Source organism: Phasianus colchicus, chromosome 32 (genome assembly GCF_987193195.1).
Source record: "Phasianus colchicus chromosome 32, bPhaCol1.hap1.1, whole genome shotgun sequence".
Lineage (NCBI taxonomy): Eukaryota > Metazoa > Chordata > Aves > Galliformes > Phasianidae > Phasianus > Phasianus colchicus.
In genome coordinates this window covers 1,783,709-1,810,255 of record NC_143467.1, presented here as the reverse complement: position 1 = coordinate 1,810,255, position 26,547 = coordinate 1,783,709, and the positions used below count along the sequence as shown (strand labels likewise).

At 55.5% G+C, this 26,547-nt stretch overlaps 1 protein-coding gene across 1 annotated transcript in view; it reads left to right on the top strand.

Annotated features, from left to right (window-relative positions):
• LOC116241845 (cell adhesion molecule CEACAM5-like) overlaps positions 1–26,250 on the top strand; it is a 40,673-nt gene extending 14,423 nt beyond the window's left edge. Inside the window, exons 4-8 of the mRNA XM_090128073.1 lie at positions 4,688–4,963; positions 12,896–13,156; positions 14,552–14,651; positions 20,364–20,427; positions 26,155–26,250. Of these exons, the coding sequence (XP_089984199.1) occupies positions 4,688–4,963; positions 12,896–13,156; positions 14,552–14,651; positions 20,364–20,427; positions 26,155–26,250 (797 nt within the window). The remainder of the gene's footprint in view (positions 1–4,687; positions 4,964–12,895; positions 13,157–14,551; positions 14,652–20,363; positions 20,428–26,154) is intronic.
• The last annotated feature ends 297 nt before the right edge of the window (positions 26,251–26,547 follow it).

Here is a 26,547-nt window from a genome sequence, read left to right as displayed (position 1 = left end):
GGCACCATTTGGTCACATGGGTTTGGAGTCAGTATGGGGTCATTGGCACCTTTAGGGCATTTTCAGGGCATCTTTGGGGCACCTTTAGGGCATCTTTAGGGCACCATTTGGTCCAATGGGTTTGGGGTGAGTGTGGGGTCACCGGGTCTTTGGGGGGCCTATGGGGTGCCTTTAGGGCATCTTTGGGGCACCTTTAGGGCATCTTTGGGGCACAGTTTGGTCCAATGGGATTGGGGTCAGTATGGGGTCATTGGCACCTTTAGGGCAGTTTTAGGGCACCTTTGGGGCATCTTTGGGGCACCTTTAGGGCACCTTTGGGGCATCTTTGGGTCACCTTTAGGGCATCTTTGGGGCATCTTTGGGGCACCTTTAGGGCATCTTTGGGGCACAGTTTGGTCATATGGTTTTGGGGTCAGTATGGGGTCATTGGCACCTTTAGGGCAGCTTTAGGGCATCTTTAGGGCAGCATTTGGTCAAATGGGATTGGGGTCAGTATGGGGTCACAGGAACCTTTGGGGCACCTTTAGGGCATCTTTAGGGCAGCATTAGGATACAGTTGGTCAAATGGGTTTGGGGTTTGGGGCGAGTTTGGGGTCACCAGCACCTTTAGGGCAGCTTTGGGGCACCATAAGTGCAGCATTTGGTCAAACGGATTTGGGGTTTGGGGTGACTATGGGGTCACAGGAACCTTTAGGGCAGCTTTAGGGCAGCATTTGGTGAAATGGCTTTGGGGTTTGGGTTCAGTTTGGGGTCACCAGCACCTTTAGGGCACCTTTGGGGCACCTTTAGGGCAGCGTTTGTTGTAATGGATTTGGGGTTTGGGGTGAGTATGGGGTCACAGGAACCTTTGGGGCACCTTTAGGGCACCTTTAGGGCAGCATTAGGATACATTTGGTCAAATGGCTTTGGGGTTTGGGGTGAGTTTGGCGTCACCAGCACCTTTAGGGCACCTTTGGGGCACCTTTAGGGCAGCATTTGGTCAAACGGATTTGGGGTTTGGGGTGACTATGGGGTCACTGGAACCTTTAGGGCACCTTTGGGGCACCTTGAATGCAGCATTTGTTGTAATGGATTTGGGGTTTGGGATGATTATGGGGTCACAGGAACCTTTGGGGCACCTTTGGGGCACCTTTGGGGCAGCGTTTGTTGTAATGGATTTGGGGTTTGGGGTCAGTATGGGGTCACAGAAACCTTTGGGGCACTTTTAGGGCATCTTTAGGGCAGCATTTGGTCAAATAGGTTTGGGGTTTGGGGTGATTATGGGGTCACTGGCACCTTTAGGGCACCTTTGGGGCACCTTTAGGGCAGCGTTTGTTGTAATGGATTTGGGGTTTGGGGTCAGTATAGGGTCACAGGAACCTTTGGGGCACCTTTAGGGCAGCATTAGGGTACATTTGCTCAAAAGGGTTTGGGGTTTGGGGCGAGTTTGGGGTCACCAGCACCTTTAGGGCAGCTTTGGGGCACCTTTAGGGCAGCATTTGGTCAAACGGATTTGGGGTTTGGGGTGACTATGGGGTCACAGGAACCTTTAGGGCAGCTTTAGGGCAGCATTTGGTGAAATGGCTTTGGGGTTTGGGTTGAGTTTGGGGTCACCAGCACCTTTAGGGCACCTTTGGGGCACCTTTAGGGCAGCGTTTGTTGTAATGGATTTGGGGTTTGGGGTGAGTATGGGGTCACAGGAACCTTTGGGGCACCTTTAGGGCACCTTTGGGGCACCTTTAGGGCAGCATTTGGTTCAATGGATTTGGGGTTTGGGGTGATTATGGGGTCACAGGAACCTTTAGGGCAGCTTTAGGGCAGCATTTGGTCAAATGGCTTTGGGGTTTGGGGTGATTATGGGGTCACTGGCACCTTTAGGGCACCTTTAGGGCAGCTTTGGGGCAGCATTTGGTCACCATTTGGTCAAATAGGTTTGGGGTTTGGGGTTTGGGGTGCCTATGGGGTCACAGAGCCTCTTTGCCCCATTTGGTCCCCGTCTGGTCGCCATTTTGTCCCCATTTTGTCCCCATCTGATCACAGTTTGGTCACCACTGGGTCACCATTCTGGCCCCATTTCCTCCCCCTTTTGCCCCCATTCTGACCCCATTTGCTCCCCACTTTTTCCCCACTTTCTCCCCATTTCTTCCCCATTTTCTCCCCATTTTCTCCCCATTCTGTCCCTATTGTCTCCCCATTTCCTCCCTATTCTTTTCCCCACTTCCTCCCCAATCTTTCCCCACTTCCTCCCCATTCTTTCCCCACTTCCTCCCCATTCTTTCCCCACTTCCTCCCCATTTTCTCCCCATCCTTTCCCCACTTTTTCCCCATTTCCTCCCCACTTTCTCCCCACTTTCTCCCCATTCTTCCCCCATTTTCTCCCCATTCTTCCCCTATTTTCTCCCCACTTTCTCCCCATTCATTCCCCATTTCCTCCCCTTTCTTTCCCCACTTTCTCCCCATTTTCTCCCCACTTCCTTCCCACTTCCTCCCCATTCTTTTCCCACTTTCTCCCCATTCTTTCTCCATTTCTTCCCCATTCTTTCCCCATTTCCCCATTCTTTCCGCATTTATTCCAAATTCTTTCTCCACTTTCTCCCCAATCTTTCCCCACTTCCTCCCCATCCTTTTCCCACTTCCTCCCCATTCTTTCCCCATTTCTTCCCCATCCTTTCCCCATTCTTTCCGCATTTTCTCCCCACTTTCTCCACATCCTTTCCCCATCGTCTCTCCACTTCCTCCCCACCCTTTCTCCACTTCCTCCCCATTCTTTTCCCACTTTCTCCCCACTTTCTCCCCATCCTTTCCCCATTTCCTCCCCATTCTTTCCCCATTTCCTCCCCATTCTTTCCCCACTTTCTCCCCATCCTTTCTCCACTTCCTCCCCATTCTTTCCCCACTTCCTCCCCACTTCCTCCCCATTCTTTCCCCACTTTCTCCCCATCCTTTCCCCACTTCCTCCCCATTCTCTCCCCACTTCCTCCCCACTTCCTCCCCATTCTTTCCCCACTTCCTCCCCACTTCCTCCCCATTCTTTCCCCTCTTCCTCCCCACTTCCTCCCCATTCTTTCCCCACTTCCTCCCCATTCTTTCCCCACTTCCTCCCCACTTCCTCCCCATTCTTTCCCCTCTTCCTCCCCACTTTCTCTTCATCCTTTCCCCATTTCTTCCCCATTTCCTCCCCACTTTTTCTCCATCCTTTCCCCACTTCCTCCCCATTCTTTCCCCACTTCCTCCCCACTTTCTCCCCATCCTTTCCCCATTTCCTCCCCATTCTTTCCCCATTTCCTTCCCACTTCCTCCCCATTTCCTCCCCACTTCCTCCCCATCCTTTCCCCATTTTCTCCCCATTCTTTCCCCACTTTCTCCCCACTTTCTCCCAATTCTTTCCTCTCTTCTTCCCCACTTCCTCCCCATTCTTTCCCCACTTCCTCCCCACTTCCTCCCCATTCTTTCCCCTCTTCCTCCCCACTTTCTCTCCATCCTTTCCCCATTCTCTCCCCACTTCCTCCCCATTCTTTCCCCACTTTCTCCCCATTCTTTCCCCATTTCCTCCCCATTCTTTCCCCATTTCCTCCCCACTTCCTCCCCATTCTTTCCCCTCTTCCTCCCCACTTTTTCTCCATCCTTTCCCCATTTCCTCCCCATTCTCTCCCTACTTCCTCCCCACTTCCTCCCCATTCTTTCCCCACTTCCTCCCCATTCTTTCCCCACTTCCTCCCCACTTCCTCCCCATTCTTTCCCCTCTTCCTCCCCACTTTCTCTTCATCCTTTCCCCATTTCTTCCCCATTTCCTCCCCACTTTTTCTCCATCCTTTCCCCACTTCCTCCCCATTCTTTCCCCACTTCCTCCCCACTTTCTCCCCATCCTTTCCCCATTTCCTCCCCATTCTTTCCCCATTTCCTTCCCACTTCCTCCCCATTTCCTCCCCACTTCCTCCCCATCCTTTCCCCATTTTCTCCCCATTCTTTCCCCACTTTCTCCCCACTTTCTCCCAATTCTTTCCTCTCTTCTTCCCCACTTCCTCCCCATTCTTTCCCCACTTCCTCCCCACTTCCTCCCCATTCTTTCCCCTCTTCCTCCCCACTTTCTCTCCATCCTTTCCCCATTCTCTCCCCACTTCCTCCCCATTCTTTCCCCACTTTCTCCCCATTCTTTCCCCATTTCCTCCCCATTCTTTCCCCATTTCCTCCCCACTTCCTCCCCATTCTTTCCCCTCTTCCTCCCCACTTTTTCTCCATCCTTTCCCCATTTCCTCCCCATTCTCTCCCCACTTCCTCCCCACTTTCTCCCCATTCTTTCCCCATTTCCTCCCCATTCTTTCCCCACTTTCTCCCCATTTCCTCCCCACTTTCTCCCCATCCTTTCCCCATTTTCTCCCCATTCTTTCCCCACTTCCTCCCCACTTTCTCCCCATTCTTTCCCCTCTTCCTCCCCATTCTTTCCCCACTTTCTCCCCATTTCCTCCCCACTTCCTCCCCATCCTTTCCCTACTTCCTCCCCATTCTTTCCCCACTTCCTCCCCATCCTTTCCCCACTTCCTCCCCACTTTCTCCCCATTCTTTCCCCACTTCCTCCCCGTTCTTTCCCCACTTCCTCCCCATCCTTTCCCCACTCCCTCCCCCCTCCCTCCCCACTCTCCCCCCTCTCCCTCCCCCCATTTCCCCCCTTCCCCCCCCACCTCACCACCCCCCACTCTCTGCCCCCCAGCCCTCCTCTCCACGCCATCCGTCGCCCCCCCGGCGGTTTCCCTGCGGGAGGAAGACAACGTCACCCTGCAGTGCCACCCCCCCCCCGGCACCGTCACCACCTGGTGGCAGCGCGGTGACGCGCCGCTGTCCCCCGGCGGCCGCCTGTCGTTGTCCCCCGACAACCTGACGCTGACGGTGACGGCGGCGCGGCGCGGTGACGCCGGGTTGTACGGCTGCCACGTGGCCAACCCCGTCAGCAACAACCGCAGCCGCGATGTCAACGTCACCGTGCTGTGTGAGTCGGGGCGGAGCCGCACCCCAGTGGGACCCTATAACCCCATTGGGACCCTATAACCCCATTGGGACCCCATAGGGACCCTATAACCCCATTGGGACCCTATAAGCCCATTGGGACCCCATAGGGACCCCAGAACCGAGTGGTGACCCTATAACCCCATTGGGACCCCATAGGGACCCTATAACCCCATAGGGACCCCATAGGGACCCCAGAACCGAGTGGTGACCCTATAACCCCGTTGGGACCCCATAGGGACCCTATAACCCCATAGGGACCCTATAACCCCATTGGGACCCTATAAGCCCATTGGGACCCCATAGGGACCCCAGAACCGAGTGGTGACCCTATAACCCCATTGGGACCCCATAGGGACCCTATAACCCCATAGGGACCCCATAGGGACCCCAGAACCGAGTGGTGACCCTATAACCCCATTGGGACCCCATAGGGACCCCAGACCCCATTGGAACCCCAGATCCCATAGTGACCCCATTGGGACCCTATAACCCCATAGGGACCCCATGACCCCATAGTGACCCCATAGGGACCCCAGACCCCATTGGGACCCCAGATCCCATAGTGACCCCATTGGGACCCAATAACCCCATTGGGACCCCATAGGGACCCTATAACTCCATAGGGACCCCATAACCCCATAGGGACCCCATAGGGACCCCAGAACCGAGTGGTGACCCTATAACCCCATTGGGACCCCATAGGGACCCTATAACCCCATAGGGACCCCATAACCCCATAGGCACCCCATAGGGACCCCAGAACCGAGTGGTGACCCTATAACCCCATTGGGACCCCATAGGGACCCTATAACCCCATTGGGACCCTATAAGCCCATTGGGACCCCATAGGGACATCAGAACCGAGTGGTGACCCTATAACCCCATTGGGACCCCAGACCCCATAGTGACCCTAGATCCCATAGTGACCCCATTGGGACCCTATAACCCCATTGGGACCCCATAGGGACCCCATTGGGACCCTATAACCTCATTGGGACCTCATAGGGACCCCATGACCCCATAGTGACCCCATAGGGACCCCAGACCCCATTGGGAACTCAGACCCTATTGGGAACACGTGGTGACCCCATAGTGACCCCATTGTAACCCAGACCCCATTGGGACCTCATAGGGACCCTATAACCCCATTGGGACCCCATAGGGACCCCAGAACCGAGTGGTGACCACATGACCCCAGAGGGACCCCATAGGGACCCCATGACCCCATAGTGACCACATAGGGACCCCAGACCCCATTGGGACCTAAGATCCCATAGGGACCCCATAGGGACCCTATAACCCCATAGGGACACCATAGAGACCCCATAGTGACCCCATAGGGACCCTATAACCCCATAGGGACCCCAGACCCAGTAGGGGCCCCATAGTGACCCCATTGGGACCCTATAACCCCATTGGGACCCCATAGGGACCCCATGACCCCATAGTGACCCCATAGGGACCCTATAACCCCATTGGGACCCTATAAGCCCATTGGGACCCCATAGGGACCCCAGAACCAAGTGGTGACCCTATAACCCCGTTGGGACCCCATAGGGACCCTATAACCCCATAGGGACCCCATAGGGACCCCAGAACCGAGTGGTGACCCTATAACCCCATAGGGACCCCATAGGGACCCCATGACCCCATAGTGACCCCATAGGGACCCCATAGTGACCCCATTGGGACCCTATAACCCCATAGGGACCCCAGACCCAGTAGGGACCCCATAGTGACCCCATTGGGACCCTGTAACCCCATAGTGACCCCATAGGGACCCTATAACCCCATTGGGACCCCATAGGGACCCCAGAACCGAGTGGTGACCCTATAACCCCATTGGGACCCCATAGGGACCCCATGACCCCATAGTGACCCCATAGGGACCCCAGACCCCATTGGGACCCCAGATCCCATAGTGACCCCATTGGGACCCAATAACCCCATAGGGACCCCATAGGGACCCCAGAACCGAGTGGTGACCCTATAACCCCATTGGGACCCCATAGGGACCCTATAACCCCATAGGGACCCCATAACCCCATAGGCACCCCATAGGGACCCTATAACCCCATTGGGACCCTATAAGCCCATTGGGACCCCATAGGGACCCCAGAACCGAGTGGTGACCCTATAACCCCATTGGGACCCCATAGGGACCCCATGACCCCATAGTGACCCCATAGGGACCCCAGACCCCATTGGGACCCCAGATCCCATAGTGACCCCATTGGGACCCAATAACCCCATTGGGACCCCATAGGGACCCTATAACTCCATAGGGACCCCATAACCCCATAGGGACCCCATAGGGACCCCAGAACCGAGTGGTGACCCTATAACCCCATTGGGACCCCATAGGGACCCTATAACCCCATAGGGACCCCATAACCCCATAGGCACCCCATAGGGACCCCAGAACCGAGTGGTGACCCTATAACCCCATTGGGACCCCATAGGGACCCTATAACCCCATTGGGACCCTATAAGCCCATTGGGACCCCATAGGGACATCAGAACCGAGTGGTGACCCTATAACCCCATTGGGACCCCAGACCCCATAGTGACCCTAGATCCCATAGTGACCCCATTGGGACCCTATAACCCCATTGGGACCCCATAGGGACCCCATTGGGACCCTATAACCTCATTGGGACCTCATAGGGACCCCATGACCCCATAGTGACCCCATAGGGACCCCAGACCCCATTGGGAACTCAGACCCTATTGGGAACACGTGGTGACCCCATAGTGACCCCATTGTAACCCAGACCCCATTGGGACCTCATAGGGACCCTATAACCCCATTGGGACCCCATAGGGACCCCAGAACCGAGTGGTGACCACATGACCCCAGAGGGACCCCATAGGGACCCCATGACCCCATAGTGACCACATAGGGACCCCAGACCCCATTGGGACCTAAGATCCCATAGGGACCCCATAGGGACCCTATAACCCCATAGGGACACCATAGGGACCCCATAGTGACCCCATAGGGACCCTATAACCCCATAGGGACCCCAGACCCAGTAGGGGCCCCATAGTGACCCCATTGGGACCCTATAACCCCATTGGGACCCCATAGGGACCCCATGACCCCATAGTGACCCCATAGGGACCCTATAACCCCATTGGGACCCTATAAGCCCATTGGGACCCCATAGGGACCCCAGAACCAAGTGGTGACCCTATAACCCCGTTGGGACCCCATAGGGACCCTATAACCCCATAGGGACCCCATAGGGACCCCAGAACCGAGTGGTGACCCTATAACCCCATAGGGACCCCATAGGGACCCCATGACCCCATAGTGACCCCATAGGGACCCCATAGTGACCCCATTGGGACCCTATAACCCCATAGGGACCCCAGACCCAGTAGGGACCCCATAGTGACCCCATTGGGACCCTGTAACCCCATAGTGACCCCATAGGGACCCTATAACCCCATTGGGACCCCATAGGGACCCCAGAACCGAGTGGTGACCCTATAACCCCATTGGGACCCCATAGGGACCCCATGACCCCATAGTGACCCCATAGGGACCCCAGACCCCATTGGGACCCCAGATCCCATAGTGACCCCATTGGGACCCAATAACCCCATAGGGACCCCATAGGGACCCCAGAACCGAGTGGTGACCCTATAACCCCATTGGGACCCCATAGGGACCCTATAACCCCATAGGGACCCCATAACCCCATAGGCACCCCATAGGGACCCTATAACCCCATTGGGACCCTATAAGCCCATTGGGACCCCATAGGGACCCCAGAACCGAGTGGTGACCCTATAACCCCATTGGGACCCCATAGGGACCCCATGACCCCATAGTGACCCCATAGGGACCCCAGACCCCATTGGGACCCCAGATCCCATAGTGACCCCATTGGGACCCAATAACCCCATTGGGACCCCATAGGGACCCTATAACCCCATTGGGACCCCATAACCCCATAGGGACCCCATAGGGACCCCAGAACTGAGTGGTGACCCTATAACCCCATTGGGACCCCATAGGGACCCTATAACCCCATAGGGACCCCATAACCCCATAGGCACCCCATAGGGACCCCAGAACCGAGTGGTGACCCTATAACCCCATTGGGACCCCATAGGGACCCTATAACCCCATTGGGACCCTATAAGCCCATTGGGACCCCATAGGGACCCCAGAACCGAGTGGTGACCCTATAACCCCATTGGGACCCCAGACCCCATAGTGACCCTAGATCCCATAGTGACCCCATTGGGACCCTATAACCCCATTGGGACCCCATAGGGACCCCATTGGGACCCTATAACCTCATTGGGACCTCATAGGGACCCCATGACCCCATAGTGACCCCATAGGGACCCCAGACCCCATTGGGAACTCAGACCCTATTGGGAACACGTGGTGACCCCATAGTGACCCCATTGTAACCCAGACCCCATTGGGACCTCATAGGGACCCTATAACCCCATTGGGACCCCATAGGGACCCCAGAACCGAGTGGTGACCACATGACCCCAGAGGGACCCCATAGGGACCCCATGACCCCATAGTGACCACATAGGGACCCCAGACCCCATTGGGACCTAAGATCCCATAGGGACCCCATAGGGACCCTATAACCCCATAGGGACACCATAGGGACCCCATAGTGACCCCATAGGGACCCTATAACCCCATAGGGACCCCAGACCCAGTAGGGGCCCCATAGTGACCCCATTGGGACCCTATAACCCCATAGTGACCCCATAGGGACCCTATAACCCCATTGGGACCCCATAGGGACCCCATGACCCCATAGTGACCCCATAGGGACCCTATAACCCCATTGGGACCCCAGACCCCATTGGGAACACGTGGTGACCCAATAGGGACCCCATAGGGACCCTATAATCCTGTGGTGACCCCATCACCCCATAGTGACCCCATGGTGACCCTATAACCCCATTGGGACCCCATAAGGACCCCATGACCCCATTGGGACCCCATAGGGACCCTATAACCCCATTGGGAACCCATGGTGACCCTGTAGGGACCCCATTGGGTCCCCATAATCCCATGGTGACCCCATGACCCCATAGTGACCCCATTGGGACCCCATAGAGACCCCATAACCACATGGAGACCTTATAACCCCATTGGGACCCCATCGAGACCCCATAAGGACCCTATAACCATGTGGTGACCCTATAACCCCATTGGGACCCCATAGGGACTCCACGACCCCATTGAGACCCCATGGTGACCCCATAGGGACCCCATAACTGTGTGGTGACCCTATAACCGCATAGGAACCCCATAGGGACCCCATAATTCCATGGTGACCCCATTGGGACCCCATAGTAACCCCATAGAGACCCCATAACCACATGGTGACCCTATCACCCCATAGTGACCCCATAGGGACCCCATAATCCCATGGTGACCCTATAACCCCATAGTGACCCCATGGTGACCCCATAACCACGTGGTGACCCCATGACCCCATAGTGACCCCATTGGGACCCCATAGGGATGCCATGCTGATCCCATAACCTCACGGTGACCCCATAGTGACCCCATAACCCCATAGTGACTCCATGACCCCATGGTGACCCCATAACCTCATGGTGACCTCATAGTGACCCCATAACCCTGTGTTGACTCCACGACCCTCTAGTGACCCCATAACCATATGGTGACCCTATAGTGACCCCATAATGATTCCATGACCCCATACTGGCCCCATAACCCCATGGTGACCCCTGGACCCCCCTTCCGTGACCCCATATCCTCACAGTGACCCCATAGGGATCCCATAACCCCATAGTGACTCCATGACCTCATAGTGACCCCGTAACCCCAAGGGGACCCCATGGTGACCCCTTGACCCCTTTTGTGTGACCCCATAACCACATGGAGACCCCATAACCACCTGGTGATCCTATAACCCCATTGTGACCCCATAGGAACCCCATAACCCCATGGTGACCCCATAGGGACCCCATAGGGACCACATAGGGACCCCATAACCACATGGTGACCCCATAACCCCATAGTGACCCTACAGCCCCATGCTGACCCCATATTTTCCCCCATGACCCACTGTAACCCCATGACCCCACATGACCCCATGACCCCAAGACCCCTTGAAATCTCATGACCCCACATGACCCCTCATGACCTCCCATGACCCGATGACCCCCCATAACCCCAAGATCGCACATGACCCCATGACCCCACATGACCCTACATGACCTCATGACCCCCCGTAACCCCATGACCCCAAATGACACCATGACCCCCTGTAACCTCATGACCGATTGTAACCCCATGACCTCAAATGACCCATGACCCCTTGTAACCCCATGACCCCACCTGACTTCATGACCTCACATGACTCCATGACCCCCTGTAACCCCGTGACCCCACATGACCCCAAATGACCCCATGACCCCCTGTAACCCCATGACACTCCATAACCCCATGACACCACATGACCCATGACCCCCAGTAACCCCAGGACCTCACATGACCCCATGACCCCCAGTAACCCCATGACCCCCATAACCCTATGACCCCACATGACCCCATGACCCCCAGTAACCCCATGACCCCCTGTAACCCCATGACCCCACGTGACCCCACATGACCCCATGACCCCCAGTAACCCCAAGACCCCACATGACCCCATGACCCCACATGACCCCATGACCCCCAGTAACCCCATGACCCCCAGTAACCTCAGGACCCCACATGACCCCATGACCCCCAGTAACCCCAAGACCCCACATGACCCCATGACCCCACATGACCCCATGACCCCCTGTAAACCCCAAGACCCCCCATAACCCCATGAACCCAAGACCCCATGACACCCTGTAACCCCATGACCCCACGTGACCCCACATGACCCCATGACCCCCAGTAACCTCAGGACCCCACATGACCCCATGACCCCCAGTAACCCCAAGACCCCACATGACCCCATGACCCCACATGACCCCATGACCCCCTGTAAACCCCAAGACCCCCCATAACCCCATGAACCCAAGACCCCATGACACCCTGTAACCCCATGACCCCACGTGACCCCACATGACCCCATGACCCCACATGACCCTATGACCCCACATGACCCCATGACCGCCTGTAACCCCATGACCCCCCATAACCCCATGAACCCAAGACCCCACATGACCCCCTGTATCCCCATGACCCCACGTGACCCCACATGACCCCATGACCCCCAGTAACCTCAGGACCCCACATGACCCCACATGACCCCATGACCCCCTGTAACCCCAAGACCCCCGATAACCCCATGAACCCAAGACCCCATGACCCCCTTTGGCCCCATGACCCCACGTGACCCCACATGATCCCATGACCCCCAGTAACCCCAGGACCCCACATGACCCCATGACCCCACATGACCCCATGACCCCCCATAACCCTGTGGCCCCACATGACCCCATGACCCCCTGTAACCCCAAGACCCCCGATAACCCCATGAACCCAAGACCCCATGACCCCCTGTAACCCCATGACCCCACGTGACCCCACATGACCCCATGAGCCCCAGTAACCCCAGGACCCCACGTGACCCCACATGACCCCATGACCCCCAGTAACCCCATAACCCCACATGACCCCATGACCCCCTGTAACCCTGTGACCCCCCATAACCCCGTGACCCCACATGACCCCCTGTAACCCCATGACCCTACGTGACCCCCCATGACCCCATGACCCCCAGTAACCCCATGACCCCCAGTAACCCCATGACCCCACATGACCCCATGACCCCCTGTAACTCCGTGACCCCCCATAACCCCGTGACCCCACATGACCCCCTGTAACCTCATGACCCCACGTGACCCCACGTGACCCCATGACCTCAGGTAACCCCAGCCTCCCCTCCCCCCGCAGACGGCCCGGACTCGGCCTCCATCTCCCCCCCCGGCCCACTATGGCTGCCGTTGGGGGCGGAGCTTACCCTGCATTGCTCCGCCCCTTCCGTCCCGCCCTCTGACGTCACTTGGAGGCGGGGCAACGAAACCTTGGGGGCGGGGCCGGAGCTGCACCTCGTCCTCTCTGACTCCGCCCACTTTGGGACCGTCAGCTGCCGGGCGACCAATCCCGCGCTGCAGCGATCGGCCGACGCCCACGTGGAGCTGCGAATGGGGGCGGGTCCGGGGCGGGGCTAAGCGGGGGGGGCGGGGCTTAACGAGGGGGCGGGGCTATGAGGGATGGGGAGGGATTTGGGGAGGGGCGGGGCTTAGCGAGGGGGAGGGGCTATGAGGGGCTTAGAGCGGGGGCGGGGTGAAGCGAGGGGGCGGAGCTAAGGGACGGGGCGGAGCTAAGGGAGGGGGCGGGGCTATGAGGAATGGGGAGGGACTTAGGAAAGGGGCGGGGCTAAACGAGGGGGTGGGGATTTGAGGAATGGGGAGGGACTTAGAGAGGGGGCGGAGCTTAGCGAGGGGGTGGGGCTATGAGAGATGGGGAGGGATTTGGGGAGGGGCGGGGCTAAGGTTGGGGGCGGGGCTATGAGGGATGGGAAGGGACTTAGGTAAGGGGCGGGGCTAAGAAAAGGGGCGGGGCTAAGCGAGGGAGGGGCTCAACGAGGGGGCGGGGCTTAGCCATGGGCGGAGCTATGAGGGATTGGGGGCTAAGAAAGGGGGCGGGGCTTAGCGGGGGGCGGGGCCTTCTGGGAGGGGGCGGGGCTATGCGGGACGAGGAGGGGCTTAGCGGGGGGGCGGGCGTAATGAGGAGGCGGGGCTTAGGGTGGGATGGGTGTAGCCAGGGGGCGGGGCTATGAGGGATGCGGAGCGATTTGGGGAGGGGGCGGGGCTTAATTAGGGGGCGGGACTTGGCGGGGGCGGGGACATTAGGGATGAGGAGGGGTTTAGCGATGGGCGGGGCTTAAACCGGGGGCGGGGCTTAGCCATGGGCGGGGCTATGAGGGATTGGGGCTAAGGAAGGGGGCGGGGCTTAGCGAGAGGGCGGGGCTTAGTTGGTGGTGGGCGGGGCGGGGCTATGAGGGAGTGGGGTCTCTGAAAAGGGGCGGGGCTTGGGGAGGGGGCGGGGCTATAAGGGATGGGGGCTTAAGGAGGGGTGGGGTCAGTAGGGATGGGAAGGACTTAGGGAGGGGGCGGGGCTTAGCGGGGAGGAATCCTCAGGGAGGGGGCGGGGCTATGCTGAACGGGGCGGGGCTTAGGGAGGGGCGGGGCTTAGCGGGGGGCGGGGCTTAGGGAAGAGTCGGGGCTATGAGGGATGGGGGGCTTAGGGAGGGGGCTAATGTGGCTATGTGGGAAGAGGCGTGGCTTTATGCCGAAGTGGGCGTGGCTAATGTAAAGGGAGGGGCGGGGCTTATGCGGAAGTGGGCGGCGTTATTGGAAAGGGGCGGGGCCTTAGGGGTGGGGTTTATTCAAAAGTGGGCGGGGCTTTTGGGTGATAGAATGGGAGGTGTTGTGAGAGGGGGCGGGGCTATGAGCGGAAGGGGCGGGGCTTGGTGTAAAGGGGGCGTGGCTTTGTGCTGTCACCCCCCCTCCCCTTTTCCTCATTTCCCCCCCATTTTTCTGCCAGGTCTGTCCGGGGGGGCGGTGGCTGGGATCGTACTGGGAGCACTGGTGGGACTGGGGCTGATTGTGGCCGGGGGGTTCCTGATATGGAAACGCCTGCACAGGTGATGATGGGGTGAAACGTGGCCCCAAATTGTCCCAAAATGGCCAAAAATGGCCCCTAAATGGCCCCAAATGTCACAAACCCATCAAAGATGGCCCCAAAAAGGCCACAGGTGGCCCCAAATGGCACCAGAATGGCCTGCAGTGCTCTGAAAATGGCCCCTTGTTGCCCAAAAATGGCCACAAAACATCCCAAAATGGCCCGAAAAAAGGCAGCAAATGTCTCAAAGCCGACCGAATTGGTCTCAAAATGAGCAAAAAAGGTCTGAAAATGGCTTCAAAATGGCCACAAATGGCCACAAATTGTCCCCAAAATGGCCACAAATGTCTAGAATCCACAAAAAAAGTGGCTCCAACTGTCCATAAAATGTCCACCAATGGCCCCAAATGGCCACAAAACATCCAAAAATGGCCACAAAACATCCAAAAATGGCCCCAAAATGAGCAGAAAAGTTCTGAAAATGGCTCCAAAGTGGCCCAAAATGGCCCAAAATGCCCCCAAAATGGCCACAAATGTCCCGAATGCGCTGAAAATGGCCCCCAAATGGCATCCAATGTCTCGAAGCTACAAAAAAAGCGGCTCCAGCTGTCCATAAAATGTCCATCAATGGCCCCAAATGGCCCCAAAACGTCCAAAAATGGCCCCCAAATGTCTCAAAACCGACCAAATCGGCCCCCAAATGACCACAAATTGTCTGAAAATGGCTTCAAAATGGCCCCAAAGGTCACAAAACCACAAAAAAATGGCACCAGAAAGGGCACAAATGGACCCAAATGGGCTCCAGGTGTCAGAAAATCATCAAAAATTGCCCCAAAACATCAACAGATGGCCCCCAAATGGCCCAACTCCACCCAAAATGGCCCCAAAATGTCTAACAATGGCCCCAGGTGGCCACAAATGGCCCCAATGTGGCCACAAATGTCACGAAGCCAGAAAAAAATGAGCTCAGAATGGCCACAAATGTCACAAATCCACCCCAAATGGCCCCAAAATGTCAAAAAATGCCCCAAAATGGCCACAAATGTCCCGAATGCACTGAAAATGGCCCCAAAATGGCACCCAATGTCTCAAAGCCCCCCAAAATTGTCTCCAACTGTCCATAAAATGTCCATCAATGGCCCCAAAACATCCAAAAATGGCCCCAAAATGGCCCCAAAAGTCTCAAAACCGACCAAAATGGCCCCAAAATGATCACAAAAGTTCTGAAAATGGCTCCAAAATGCTCCCAAAATGGCCCCAAAATGGCCACAAATGTCTCAAAACCGACCAAATTGGCCCCAAAATGACCACAATTTGTCTGAAAATGGCTTCAAAATGCACCCAAATGTCACAAAAGCACAAAAAAAATGGCACCAGAAAGGGCACAAATGGACCCAAATGGCCCCCAAACGTCCGAAAATTGCACCAAAATGGCCCCAAATGTCTCAACTCCACCCAAAATGGCCCCAAATGTCCACAAATTATCCCAAAACTGATACACATTTCCCCCAATTCCACCCCAATTTCCCCACTTCTCCCCATATTCCCCCTATTTCCCCCCAAATTTGCCCCAAATTCCCCAAATTTTCCCAATTATCCCCAAATCTTCCCTCATTTCACTGGATTTTCCCCACATTTCCCCCAAATGTGCCCCAATTTTCCCAATTTTTCCCTAATTCCCCCTATTTTCCCCCAATTGTCTCCAAATCCACCCCAGATTCCCCCAAATCTTCCCCCAGTTACCCCAAATCTGCCCCCCTGATTTTCCCTTAATTTTCCCCCAAAATTCCCCCCCAATTCTGCCCAGTTTCCTCCAAATCCATCCCAATTTCCCCCCCAGTTTTTCCAAATCCACACCAAATTTTCCCATTTCCCCCCCAAATCCCCTCTAATTTTCCCTAAATCCACCCTAATTCCCCCCAAATCCCCCCTAATTTTCCCTAAATCCACACTAATTCCCCCCAAATCCCCCCTAATTTTCCCCAAATCCACCCTAATTTCCCAAATCCCCCCTAATTTTCCCCAAATCCCCCCTAATTCCCCCCAAATCCACCCTAATTCCCCCCAAATCCACCCTAATTCCCCCCAAATCCCCCCTAATTTTCCCCAAATCCCCCCCAATTCCCCCCAAATCCACCCTAATTCCCCCCAAATCCCCCCTAATTTTCCCTAAATCCACCCTAATTCCCCCCAAATCCCCCCTAATTTTCCCCAAATCCACCCTAATTCCCCCCAAATCCCCCCTAATTTTCCCCAAATCCACCCTAATTCCCCCCAAATCCCCCCTAATTTTCCCCAAATCCCCCCTAATTTTCCCCAAATCCACCCTAATTCCCCCCAAATCCACCCTAATTTTCCCCAAATCCACCCTAATTCCCCCCAAATCCCCCCTAATTCCCCCCAAATCCACCCTAATTCCCCCCAAATCCCCCCTAATTTTCCCCAAATCCACCCTAATTCCCCCCAAATCCCCCCTAATTTTCCCCAAATCCACCCTAATTCCCCCCAAATCCCCCCCAATTCCCCCCAAATCCACCCTAATTCCCCCCAAATCCCCCCCAATTCCCCCCAAATCCACCCTAATTCCCCCCAAATCCCCCCTAATTTTCCCTAAATCCACCCTAATTCCCCCCAAATTCCCCCTAATTTTCCCCAAATCCCCCCTAATTTTCCCCAAATCCCCCCCAATTCCCCCCAAATCCACCCTAATTCCCCCCAAATCCCCCCTAATTTTCCCCAAATCCACCCTAATTTCCCCAAATCCCCCCTAATTTTCCCCAAATCCCCCCTAATTCCCCCCAAATCCACCCTAATTTTCCCCAAATCCACCCTAATTCCCCCCAAATCCCCCCTAATTTTCCCCAAATCCACCCTAATTCCCCCCAAATCCCCCCTAATTTTCCCTAAATCCACCCTAATTTCCCCAAATCCCCCCTAATTTTCCCCAAATCCCCCCCAATTCCCCCCAAATCCACCCTAATTCCCCCCAAATCCCCCCTAATTTTCCCCAAATCCACCCTAATTTCCCCAAATCCCCCCTAATTTTCCCCAAATCCACCCTAATTCACCCCCAAATCCACCCTAATTTTCCCCAAAACCACCCTAATTCCCCCCAAATCCCCCCCAATTCCCCCCAAATCCACCCTAATTCCCCCCAAATCCCCCCTAATTTTCCCCAAATCCACCCTAATTCCCCCAAATCCCCCCTAATTTTCCCCAAATCCACCCTAATTCCCCCCAAATCCCCCCTAATTCCCCCCAAATCCCCCCTAATTTTCCCTAAATCCACCCTAATTCCCCCCAAATCCACCCTAATTTTCCCTAAATCCCCCCTAATTCCCCCCAAATCCCCCCCAAATCCACCCTAATTCCCCCGAAATCCCCCCTAATTTTCCCCAAATCCACCCTAATTCCCCCCAAATCCCCCCTAATTTCCCCAAATCCCCCCCAATTCCCCCCAAATCCCCCCTAATTTTCCCCAAATCCACCCTAATTCCCCCAAATCCCCCCTAATTTTCCCCAAATCCCCCCTAATTCCCCCCAAATCCCCCCTAATTTTCCCTAAATCCACCCTAATTCCCCCCAAATCCCCCCTAATTTTCCCTAAATCCCCCCTAATTCCCCCCAAATCCCCCCCAAATCCACCCTAATTCCCCCCAAATCCCCCCTAATTTTCCCCAAATCCACCCTAATTCCCCCCAAATCCCCCCTAATTATCCCCAAATCCCCCCTAATTTTCCCCAAATCCACCCTAATTCTCCCCAAATCCCCCCTAATTTTCCCCAAATCCACCCTAATTCCCCCCAAATCCCCCCTAATTTTCCCCAAATCCACCCTAATTCCCCCAAATCCCCCCCAATTCCCCCCAAATCCCCCCTAATTTTCCCCAAATCCACCCTAATTCCCCCCAAATCCCCCCTAATTTTCCCCAAATCCCCCCTAATTCCCCCCAAATCCCCCCTAATTTTCCCTAAATCCACCCTAATTCCCCCCAAATTCCCCCTAATTTTCCCCAAATCCACCCTAATTTTCCCCAAATCCCCCCCAATTCCCCCCAAATCCACCCTAATTCCCCCCAAATCCCCCCTAATTTTCCCCAAATCCACCCTAATTCCCCCCAAATCCCCCCTAATTTTCCCTAAATCCCCCCTAATTCCCCCCAAATCCCCCCTAATTTTCCCCAAATCCCCCCTATTGTCCCCAAATCCCCCCCAATTCCCCCCAAATCCCCCCTGATTTTCCCCAAATCCACCCTAATTCCCCCCAAATCCCCCCCAATTCCCCCCAAATCCCCCCTGATTTTCCCCAAATCCACCCTAATTCTCCCCAAATCCCCCCTAATTTTCCCCAAATCCACCCTAATTCCCCCCAAATCCCCCCCAATTCCCCCCAAATCCACCCCAATTCCCCCCAAATCCCCCCTAATTTCCCCAAATCCCCCCCAATTCCCCCCAAATCCACCCTAATTCCCCCCAAATCCCCCCTAATTTTCCCCAAATCCCCCCTAATTCCCCCCAAATCCCCCCTAATTTTCCCCAAATCCCCCCTATTTTCCCCAAATCCCCCCCAATTCCCCCCAAATCCCCCCTGATTTTCCCCAAATCCACCCTAATTCCCCCCAAATCCCCCCTAATTTTCCCCAAATCCCCCCTAATTCCCCCCAAATCCCCCCCAATTCCCCCCAAATCCACCCTAATTTTCCCCAAATCCCCCCTGATTTTCCCCAAATCCACCCTAATTCCCCCCAAATCACCCCCAATTCCCCCCAAATCCCCCCTAATTTTCCCCAAATCCACCCTAATTCCCCCAAATCCCCCCTAATTCCCCCAAATCCCCCCTAATTTTCCCCAAATCCCCCCAATTCCCCCCAAATCCCCCCTATTTTCCCCAAATCCCCCCCAATTCCCCCCAAATCCCCCCTGATTTTCCCCAAATCCCCCCCAATTCCCCCCAAATCCACCCTAATTCCCCCCAAATCCCCCCCAATTACTCCCAAATCCACCCTAATTCCCCCCAAATCCCCCCTAATTTTCCCCAAATCCACCCTAATTCCCCCAAATCCCCCCTCATTTTCCCCAAATCCACCCTAATTCCCCCCAAATCCCCCCTAATTTTCCCCAAATCCCCCCCAATTCCCCCCAAATCCCCCCTAATTTTCCCCAAATCCCCCCTAATTCCCCCCAAATCCCCCCTAATTTTCCCCAAATCCACCCTAATTCCCCCAAATCCCCCCTAATTTTCCCCAAATCCCCCCTCATTTTCCCCAAATCCACCCTAATTCCCCCCAAATCCCCCCTAATTTTCCCCAAATCCCCCCCAATTCCCCCCAAATCCACCCTAATTCCCCCCAAATCCCCCCTAATTTCCCGAAATCCCCCCCAATTCCCCCCAAATCCACCCTAATTCTCCCCAAATCCCCCCTAATTTTCCCCAAATCCACCCTAATTCCCCCCAAATCCCCCCTGATTTTCCCCAAATCCACCCTAATTCCCCCCAAATCCCCCCAATTCCCCCCAGTTTCCCTCAATTCGCCCCCAATTCCCCCCAAATCCCCCCCAATTTCCCCCAAATCCCCCCAACTTCCCCCAACTCCCCCCAAATCCCCCCTATTTCCCCCAGTTCTCCCCCAAATCCCCCCCAACTTCCCCCCAAACCCCCAAATCTCCCCCAAATCCCCCCCCCCCCAATTTCCCTCCCCCCAATCCCCCCTCATTAACTCGATGCCCCCCCCCAGACCCCCACCTTCCCCGAAGACCCCCATGGGATCAGCTGCCACCAATGGGACCAGCGCTGCCACTGTGAGGAGCCCCCAAATCCCCCATTTTTACCCCAAATTTCCCCCGTATTTCCCCCTTACATCCCATTATCCTCCCCCCCCCCCTCAATTCCCCATTATTTCCCATTATCCCCCCCCCCAAAACCCCCACATCCCCCCAATTTCCCCCCATTTCCCCCCAGTGCCCCATCATTTCCCATTATCCCCCCCAATTTCCCCCATATTTCCCCCATATTTCCCCCAATTCCCCCATTATTTCCCATTATCCCCCTTCAATATCCCCAAATTCCCCGCAATTTCCCCATTATTTCCCCCACATTTTCCCAAATTTCCCCAGTTTCCCCTGTTTCCCCCAATTTCCCCATCATTTCCCATTATCCCCCCCAATTTCCCCCATATTTCCCCCATATTTCCCCCAATTCCCCCATTATTTCCCATTATCCCCCTTCAATATCCCCAAATTCCCCATTATTTCCCATTATTTCCCCCACAATTTCCCAAATTTCCCCAATTTCCCCTCAGTTTCCCCCAATTTCCCCATCATTTCCCATTATCCCCCCCCAATTCCCCCATATTTCCCCCATATTTCCCCCAATTCCCCCATTATTTCCCATTATCCCCCTTCAATATCCCCAAATTCCCCATTATTTCCCATTATTTCCCCCACAATTTCCCAAATTTCCCCAATTTCCCCTCAGTTTCCCCCAATTCCCCCATCATTTCCCATTATCCCCCCCAATTCCCCCATATTTCCCCCATATTTCCCCCATATTTCCCCCGATTCCCCCATTATTTCCCATTATCCCCCTTCAATATCCCCAAATTCCCCCCAATTTCCCCATTATTTCCCCCACAATTTCCCAAATTTCCCCAATTTCCCCTCAGTTTCCCCCAATTCTCCCATCATTTCCCATTATCCCCCCCCAATTTCCCCAATTTCCCCCATATTTCCCCTATTATTTCCCATTATCCCCCCATTTCCCCCCCATTTCCCCCATATTTCCCCCAATTCCCCCATTATTTCCCATTATCTCCCCCAATTTCCCCCATATTTCCCCCATTATTTCCCATTATCCCCCCATTTCCCCCCCTTTCTCCCATATTTCCCCCAATTCCCCCATCATTTCCCATTATCCCCCCCCAAATTCCCCCAATTTTCCCATTATTTTCCATATTTCCCTCACCTCCCTCAACTTCCCCGATTTCCCTCATATTTTCCCCAATTTCCCCATTATTTCCCCATATTTCCTCCTCAATATCTCTAATTTCCCCCAATTTCACCCCGATTTCCCCCGTATTTCCCCCCAATATCCTCAATTTCCCCCATTTCCCCATATTTCCCCATTACTTCCCCATCATTTCCCATATTTCCCCATTACTTCCCCAATTTCCCCCATATTTTCCCCAATTTCCCTCCATTTCCCCCAAATTTCCCCGTATTTCCCCCCCAATATCTCCAATTTTCCCCAATTTTCGCCCCAATATCCCCCATTTCCCCCAATTTTCACCCAAATTTCCCCCATTTCCCCATTATTTCCCATATTTCCCCCACCCCCCTCAACCTCCCCAACTTCCCTCATATTTTCCCCAATTTCCCCATATTCCCCCCCCAATATCCCCAATTTCCCCCATATTTCCCCCAAATTTCCTCCCCGTATCCCCGATATTTCCACCCCCACCCCCCAACCCCCCCAATTCCCCCATTATTTCCCATTATCCCCCCCATTCCCCCCATATTTCCCCAATTCCCCCATTATTTCCCCTTCCCCCCCAATTTCCCCCCAATTCCCCCATTATTTCCCATTACCCCCCCCAAAACCCTCAATTCCTCCCATTATTTTTCAGTTCCCCCATTATTTCCCATTATCCCCCCCCATTCCCCCCAAGCCCCCCCCAATTCCCCCATTATTTCCCAATTCCCCCCCCAATGTCCCCCAACGTCCCCATTGTTCCCCATTCCCCCCCAAGACCCCCCAATTTCCCCAATTTCACCCCAATTCCCCCCACTTTCCCCCCAATTCTCCATTATTCCCCATTCCCCCCCCCAAACCCCCCAATTTCCCCCCAATTTCCCCATTATTTCCCCCCAAAACCCCCAATTTCCCCCATTATTTCCCAATTCCCCCATTATTTCCCATTCCCCCCAATTCCCCCATTATTTCCCCTTCCCCCCTGAAACCCTCGAATTTCCCCAATTTCCCCCCCACTCCCCTCACTTTCCCCACCATTCCCCCCCCCAATTCCCCCATTATTTCCCATTCCCCCCCAAACCCCACAACGCCCCCAATTTCCCCCCAGTTTCCCCATTATTTCCTCCCAAAACCCCCAATTTCCCCCATTATTTCCCAGTTCCCCCATTATTTCCCCTTCCCCCCTGAAACCCTCGAATTTCCCCAATTTCACCCCAATTCCCCCATTATTTCCCATTTCCCCCCCCCAAACCCCCCCAATTCCCCCATTATTTCCCATTCCCCCCCCCTCAAACCCCCCAATTTCCCCACTATTTCCTCCCAAACCCCCAATTTCCTCATTATTTCCCCCCCAATTCCCCCATTATTTCCAGTCCCTCCCCCAATTTCCCCCCAATTCCCCCATTATTTCCCAATTCCCCCCAACCCCCCCCCAATTCCCCCATTATTTCCCAACCCCCCCCCAATTTCCCCCCAATTCCCCCATTATTTCCCAATTCCCCCCAACCCCCCCCAATTCCCCCATTATTTCCCAACCCCCCCCAATTTCCCCCCAATTCCCTCATTATTTCCCTTTCCCCCATTATTTCCCCCCAGTTCCCCCATTATTTCCCCTTCCCCCCAGAAACCCTCGAATTTCCCCAATTTCACCCCAATTCCCCCATTATTTCCCAATACCCCCCCAACCCCCCCCCAATTCCCCCATTATTTCCCCCCCAGTTCCCCCATTATTTCCCATTCCCCCCCAAACCCCCCAATTTCCCCACTATTTCCCCCCAACCCCCCCCAATTCCCCCATTATTTTCCAGTTCCCCCCCCAACCCCCCCCAGTTCCCCCATTATTTCCCATTCCCCCCCCCTCAAACTCCCCAATTTCCCCACTATTTCCTCCCAAACCCCCAATTTCCTCATTATTTCCCCCCCAATTCCCCCATTATTTCCAGTCCCTCCCCCAATTTCCCCCCAATTCCCCCATTATTTCCCAATTCCCCCCAACCCCCCCCCAATTCCCCCATTATTTCCCAACCCCCCCCAATTTCCCCCCAATTCCCCCATTATTTCCCTTTCCCCCATTATTTCCCCCCAGTTCCCCCATTATTTCCCCTTCCCCCCTGAAACCCTCGAATTTCCCCAATTTCACCCCAATTCCCCCATTATTTCCCAATACCCCCCCAACCCCCCCCCAATTCCCCCATTATTTCCCCCCCAGTTCCCCCATTATTTCCCAGTTCCCCCCCCAACCCCCCCAATTTCCCCACTATTTCCCCCCAATCCCCCAATTCCCCCATTACTTCCTCCCCAATTCCCCCATTATTTCCCTTCCTTCCCCCAATTTCCCCCCATTTCCCCCATTATTTCCCCTTCCCCCCAGAAACCCTCGAATTTCCCCAATTTCACCCCAATTCCCCCATTATTTCCCAATACCCCCCCAACCCCCCCCCAATTCCCCCATTATTTCCCCCCCAGTTCCCCCATTATTTCCCAGTTCCCCCCCCAGCCCCCCCAATTTCCCCACTATTTCCCCCCAATCCCCCAATTCCCCCATTACTTCCTCCCCAATTCCCCCATTATTTCCCTTCCTTCCCCCAATTTCCCCCCAATTCCCCCATTATTTCCCCTTCCCCCCAGAAACCCTCGAATTTCCCCAATTTCACCCCAATTCCCCCATTATTTCCCAATACACCCCCCGACCCCCCCAATTTCCCCACTATTTCCCCCCAATCCCCCCCAATTCCCCCATTATTTCCCATTCCCCCCCCAAACCTCCCATTTCTCCCCCATTCCCCCCCCCAATTCCCCCATTATTTCCCAATTCCCCCCCCCCAAACCCCCCCAATTTCCCCACTATTTCCCCCCACTCCCCCCAATTTCCCCATTATTTCCCATTCCCCCCCCACCCCCCCCAATTCCCCCATTATTTCCCCCCCAATTCCCCATTATTTCCCATCCCCCCCCCAATTTCCCCACTATTCCCCCCCCCCCAATTCCCCCCTTATTTCCCAATTCCCCCCTTATTTCCCATCCCCCCCCAATCCCCCCAATCCCCCCCAATTCCCCCATTATTTCCCATTCCCCCCCCCAAACCCCCCCAATTTCCCCAGTATTTTCCCCCACCCCCCCCAATTCCCCCATTATTTCCCATTCCCCCCCCACCCCCCCCAATTCCCCCATTATTTCCTATTCCCCCCCCCAATTTCCCCCATTATTTCCCCCCCAATTCCCCATTATTTCCCATCCCCCCCCCAATTTCCCCACTATTCCCCCCACCCCCCCCCAATTCCCCCCTTATTTCCCATCCCCCCCCCAATCCCCCCAATCCCCCCCAATTCCCCCATTATTTCCTATTCCCCCCCCAATTTCCCCCATTATTTCCCCCCCAATTCCCCATTATTTCCCATCCCCCCCCCGAATTTCCCCACTATTCCCCCCACCCCCCCCCAATTCCCCCCTTATTTCCCAATTCCCCCCTTATTTCCAATCCCCCCCCCAATCCCCCCAATCCCCCCCAATTCCCCCATTATTTCCCAATTCCCCCCCCCAAACCCCCCCAATTTCCCCACTATTTCCCCCCACTCCCCCCAATTCCCCCATTATTTCCCATTCCCCCCCCACCCCCCCCAATACCCCCATTATTTCCCATTCCCCCCCCACCCCCCCCAATTTCCCCCATTATTTCCCCCCCAATTCCCCATTATTTCCCATTCCCCCCCCACCCCCCCCAATTCCCCCATTATTTCCCATTCCCCCCTCACCCCCCCCAATTCCCCCATTATTTCCCCCCAATTCCCCATTATTTCCCATCCCCCCCCAATTTCCCCACTATTCCCCCCACCCCCCCCAATTCCCCCCTTATTTCCCATCCCCCCCCAATCCCCCCAATCCCCCCCAATTCCCCCATTATTTCCCAATTCCCCCCCCCCAAACCCCCCCAATTTCCCCAGTATTTCCCCCCACCCCCCCCAATTCCCCCATTATTTCCCAATTCCCCCCCCCAAACCCCCCCAATTTCCCCAGTATTTCCCCCCACCCCCCCCAGTTCCCCCATTATTTCCCAATTCCCCCCCCCAAACCCCCCCAATTTCCCGAGTATTTCCCCCCACCCCCCCCAATTCCCCCATTATTTCCCATTCCCCCCCCACCCCCCCCAATTCCCCCATTATTTCCCAATTCCCCCCCCCCAAACCCCCCCAATTTCCCCACTATTTCCCCCCACCCCCCCCCAATTCCCCCCTTATTTCCCAATTCCCCCCTTATTTCCCATCCCCCCCCAAACCCCCCCAATTTCCCCACTATTTCCCCCCACTCCCCCCAATTCCCCCATTATTTCCCATTCCCCCCCCACTCCCCCCAATTCCCCCATTATTTCCCATTCCCCCCCCACCCCCCCCAATTTCCCCCATTATTTCCCCCCCAATTCCCCATTATTTCCCATCCCCCCCCCAATTTCCCCACTATTTCCCCCCCCCCCAACTCCCCCCTTATTTCCCAATTCCCCCCTTATTTCCCACCCCTCCCCCCCCCAATTTCCCCCCTATTCACCCCAATTTCCCCCCCCCCAGGCGGACCCTCAATACTCCACCATCGTTTTCCCCCCGGGGGGGGCTCAGCCCCCCGCCCCCCCCCTCCCCCCCCCTCCTCCGTATACGCCGAAGTGAAAACCCGGTGACCCAATGGGGGGGTCCACACCGACCCCCCCCCCTCCCCTCCCCCACCCCATAGATTGTTTTTTTGTGGGGGGGGGGGGTGGGGTTATGAGGGTGCAGCTCTACACCCCCCCCCCCCCCCCACCCCCCATTTCTGGGCTGGCCCTGGATTTGGGTAGGGGGGATGTAGGAGGGGGGGGGGGGCACAATAAAATGAGGACATTTCTATGGGAGTGTGAATGGGTGTTGATTCCCCCCCCCCCCCCACAAACAGAGACCCCAAAATGGGACCCCCCCCCCTCCAATGTG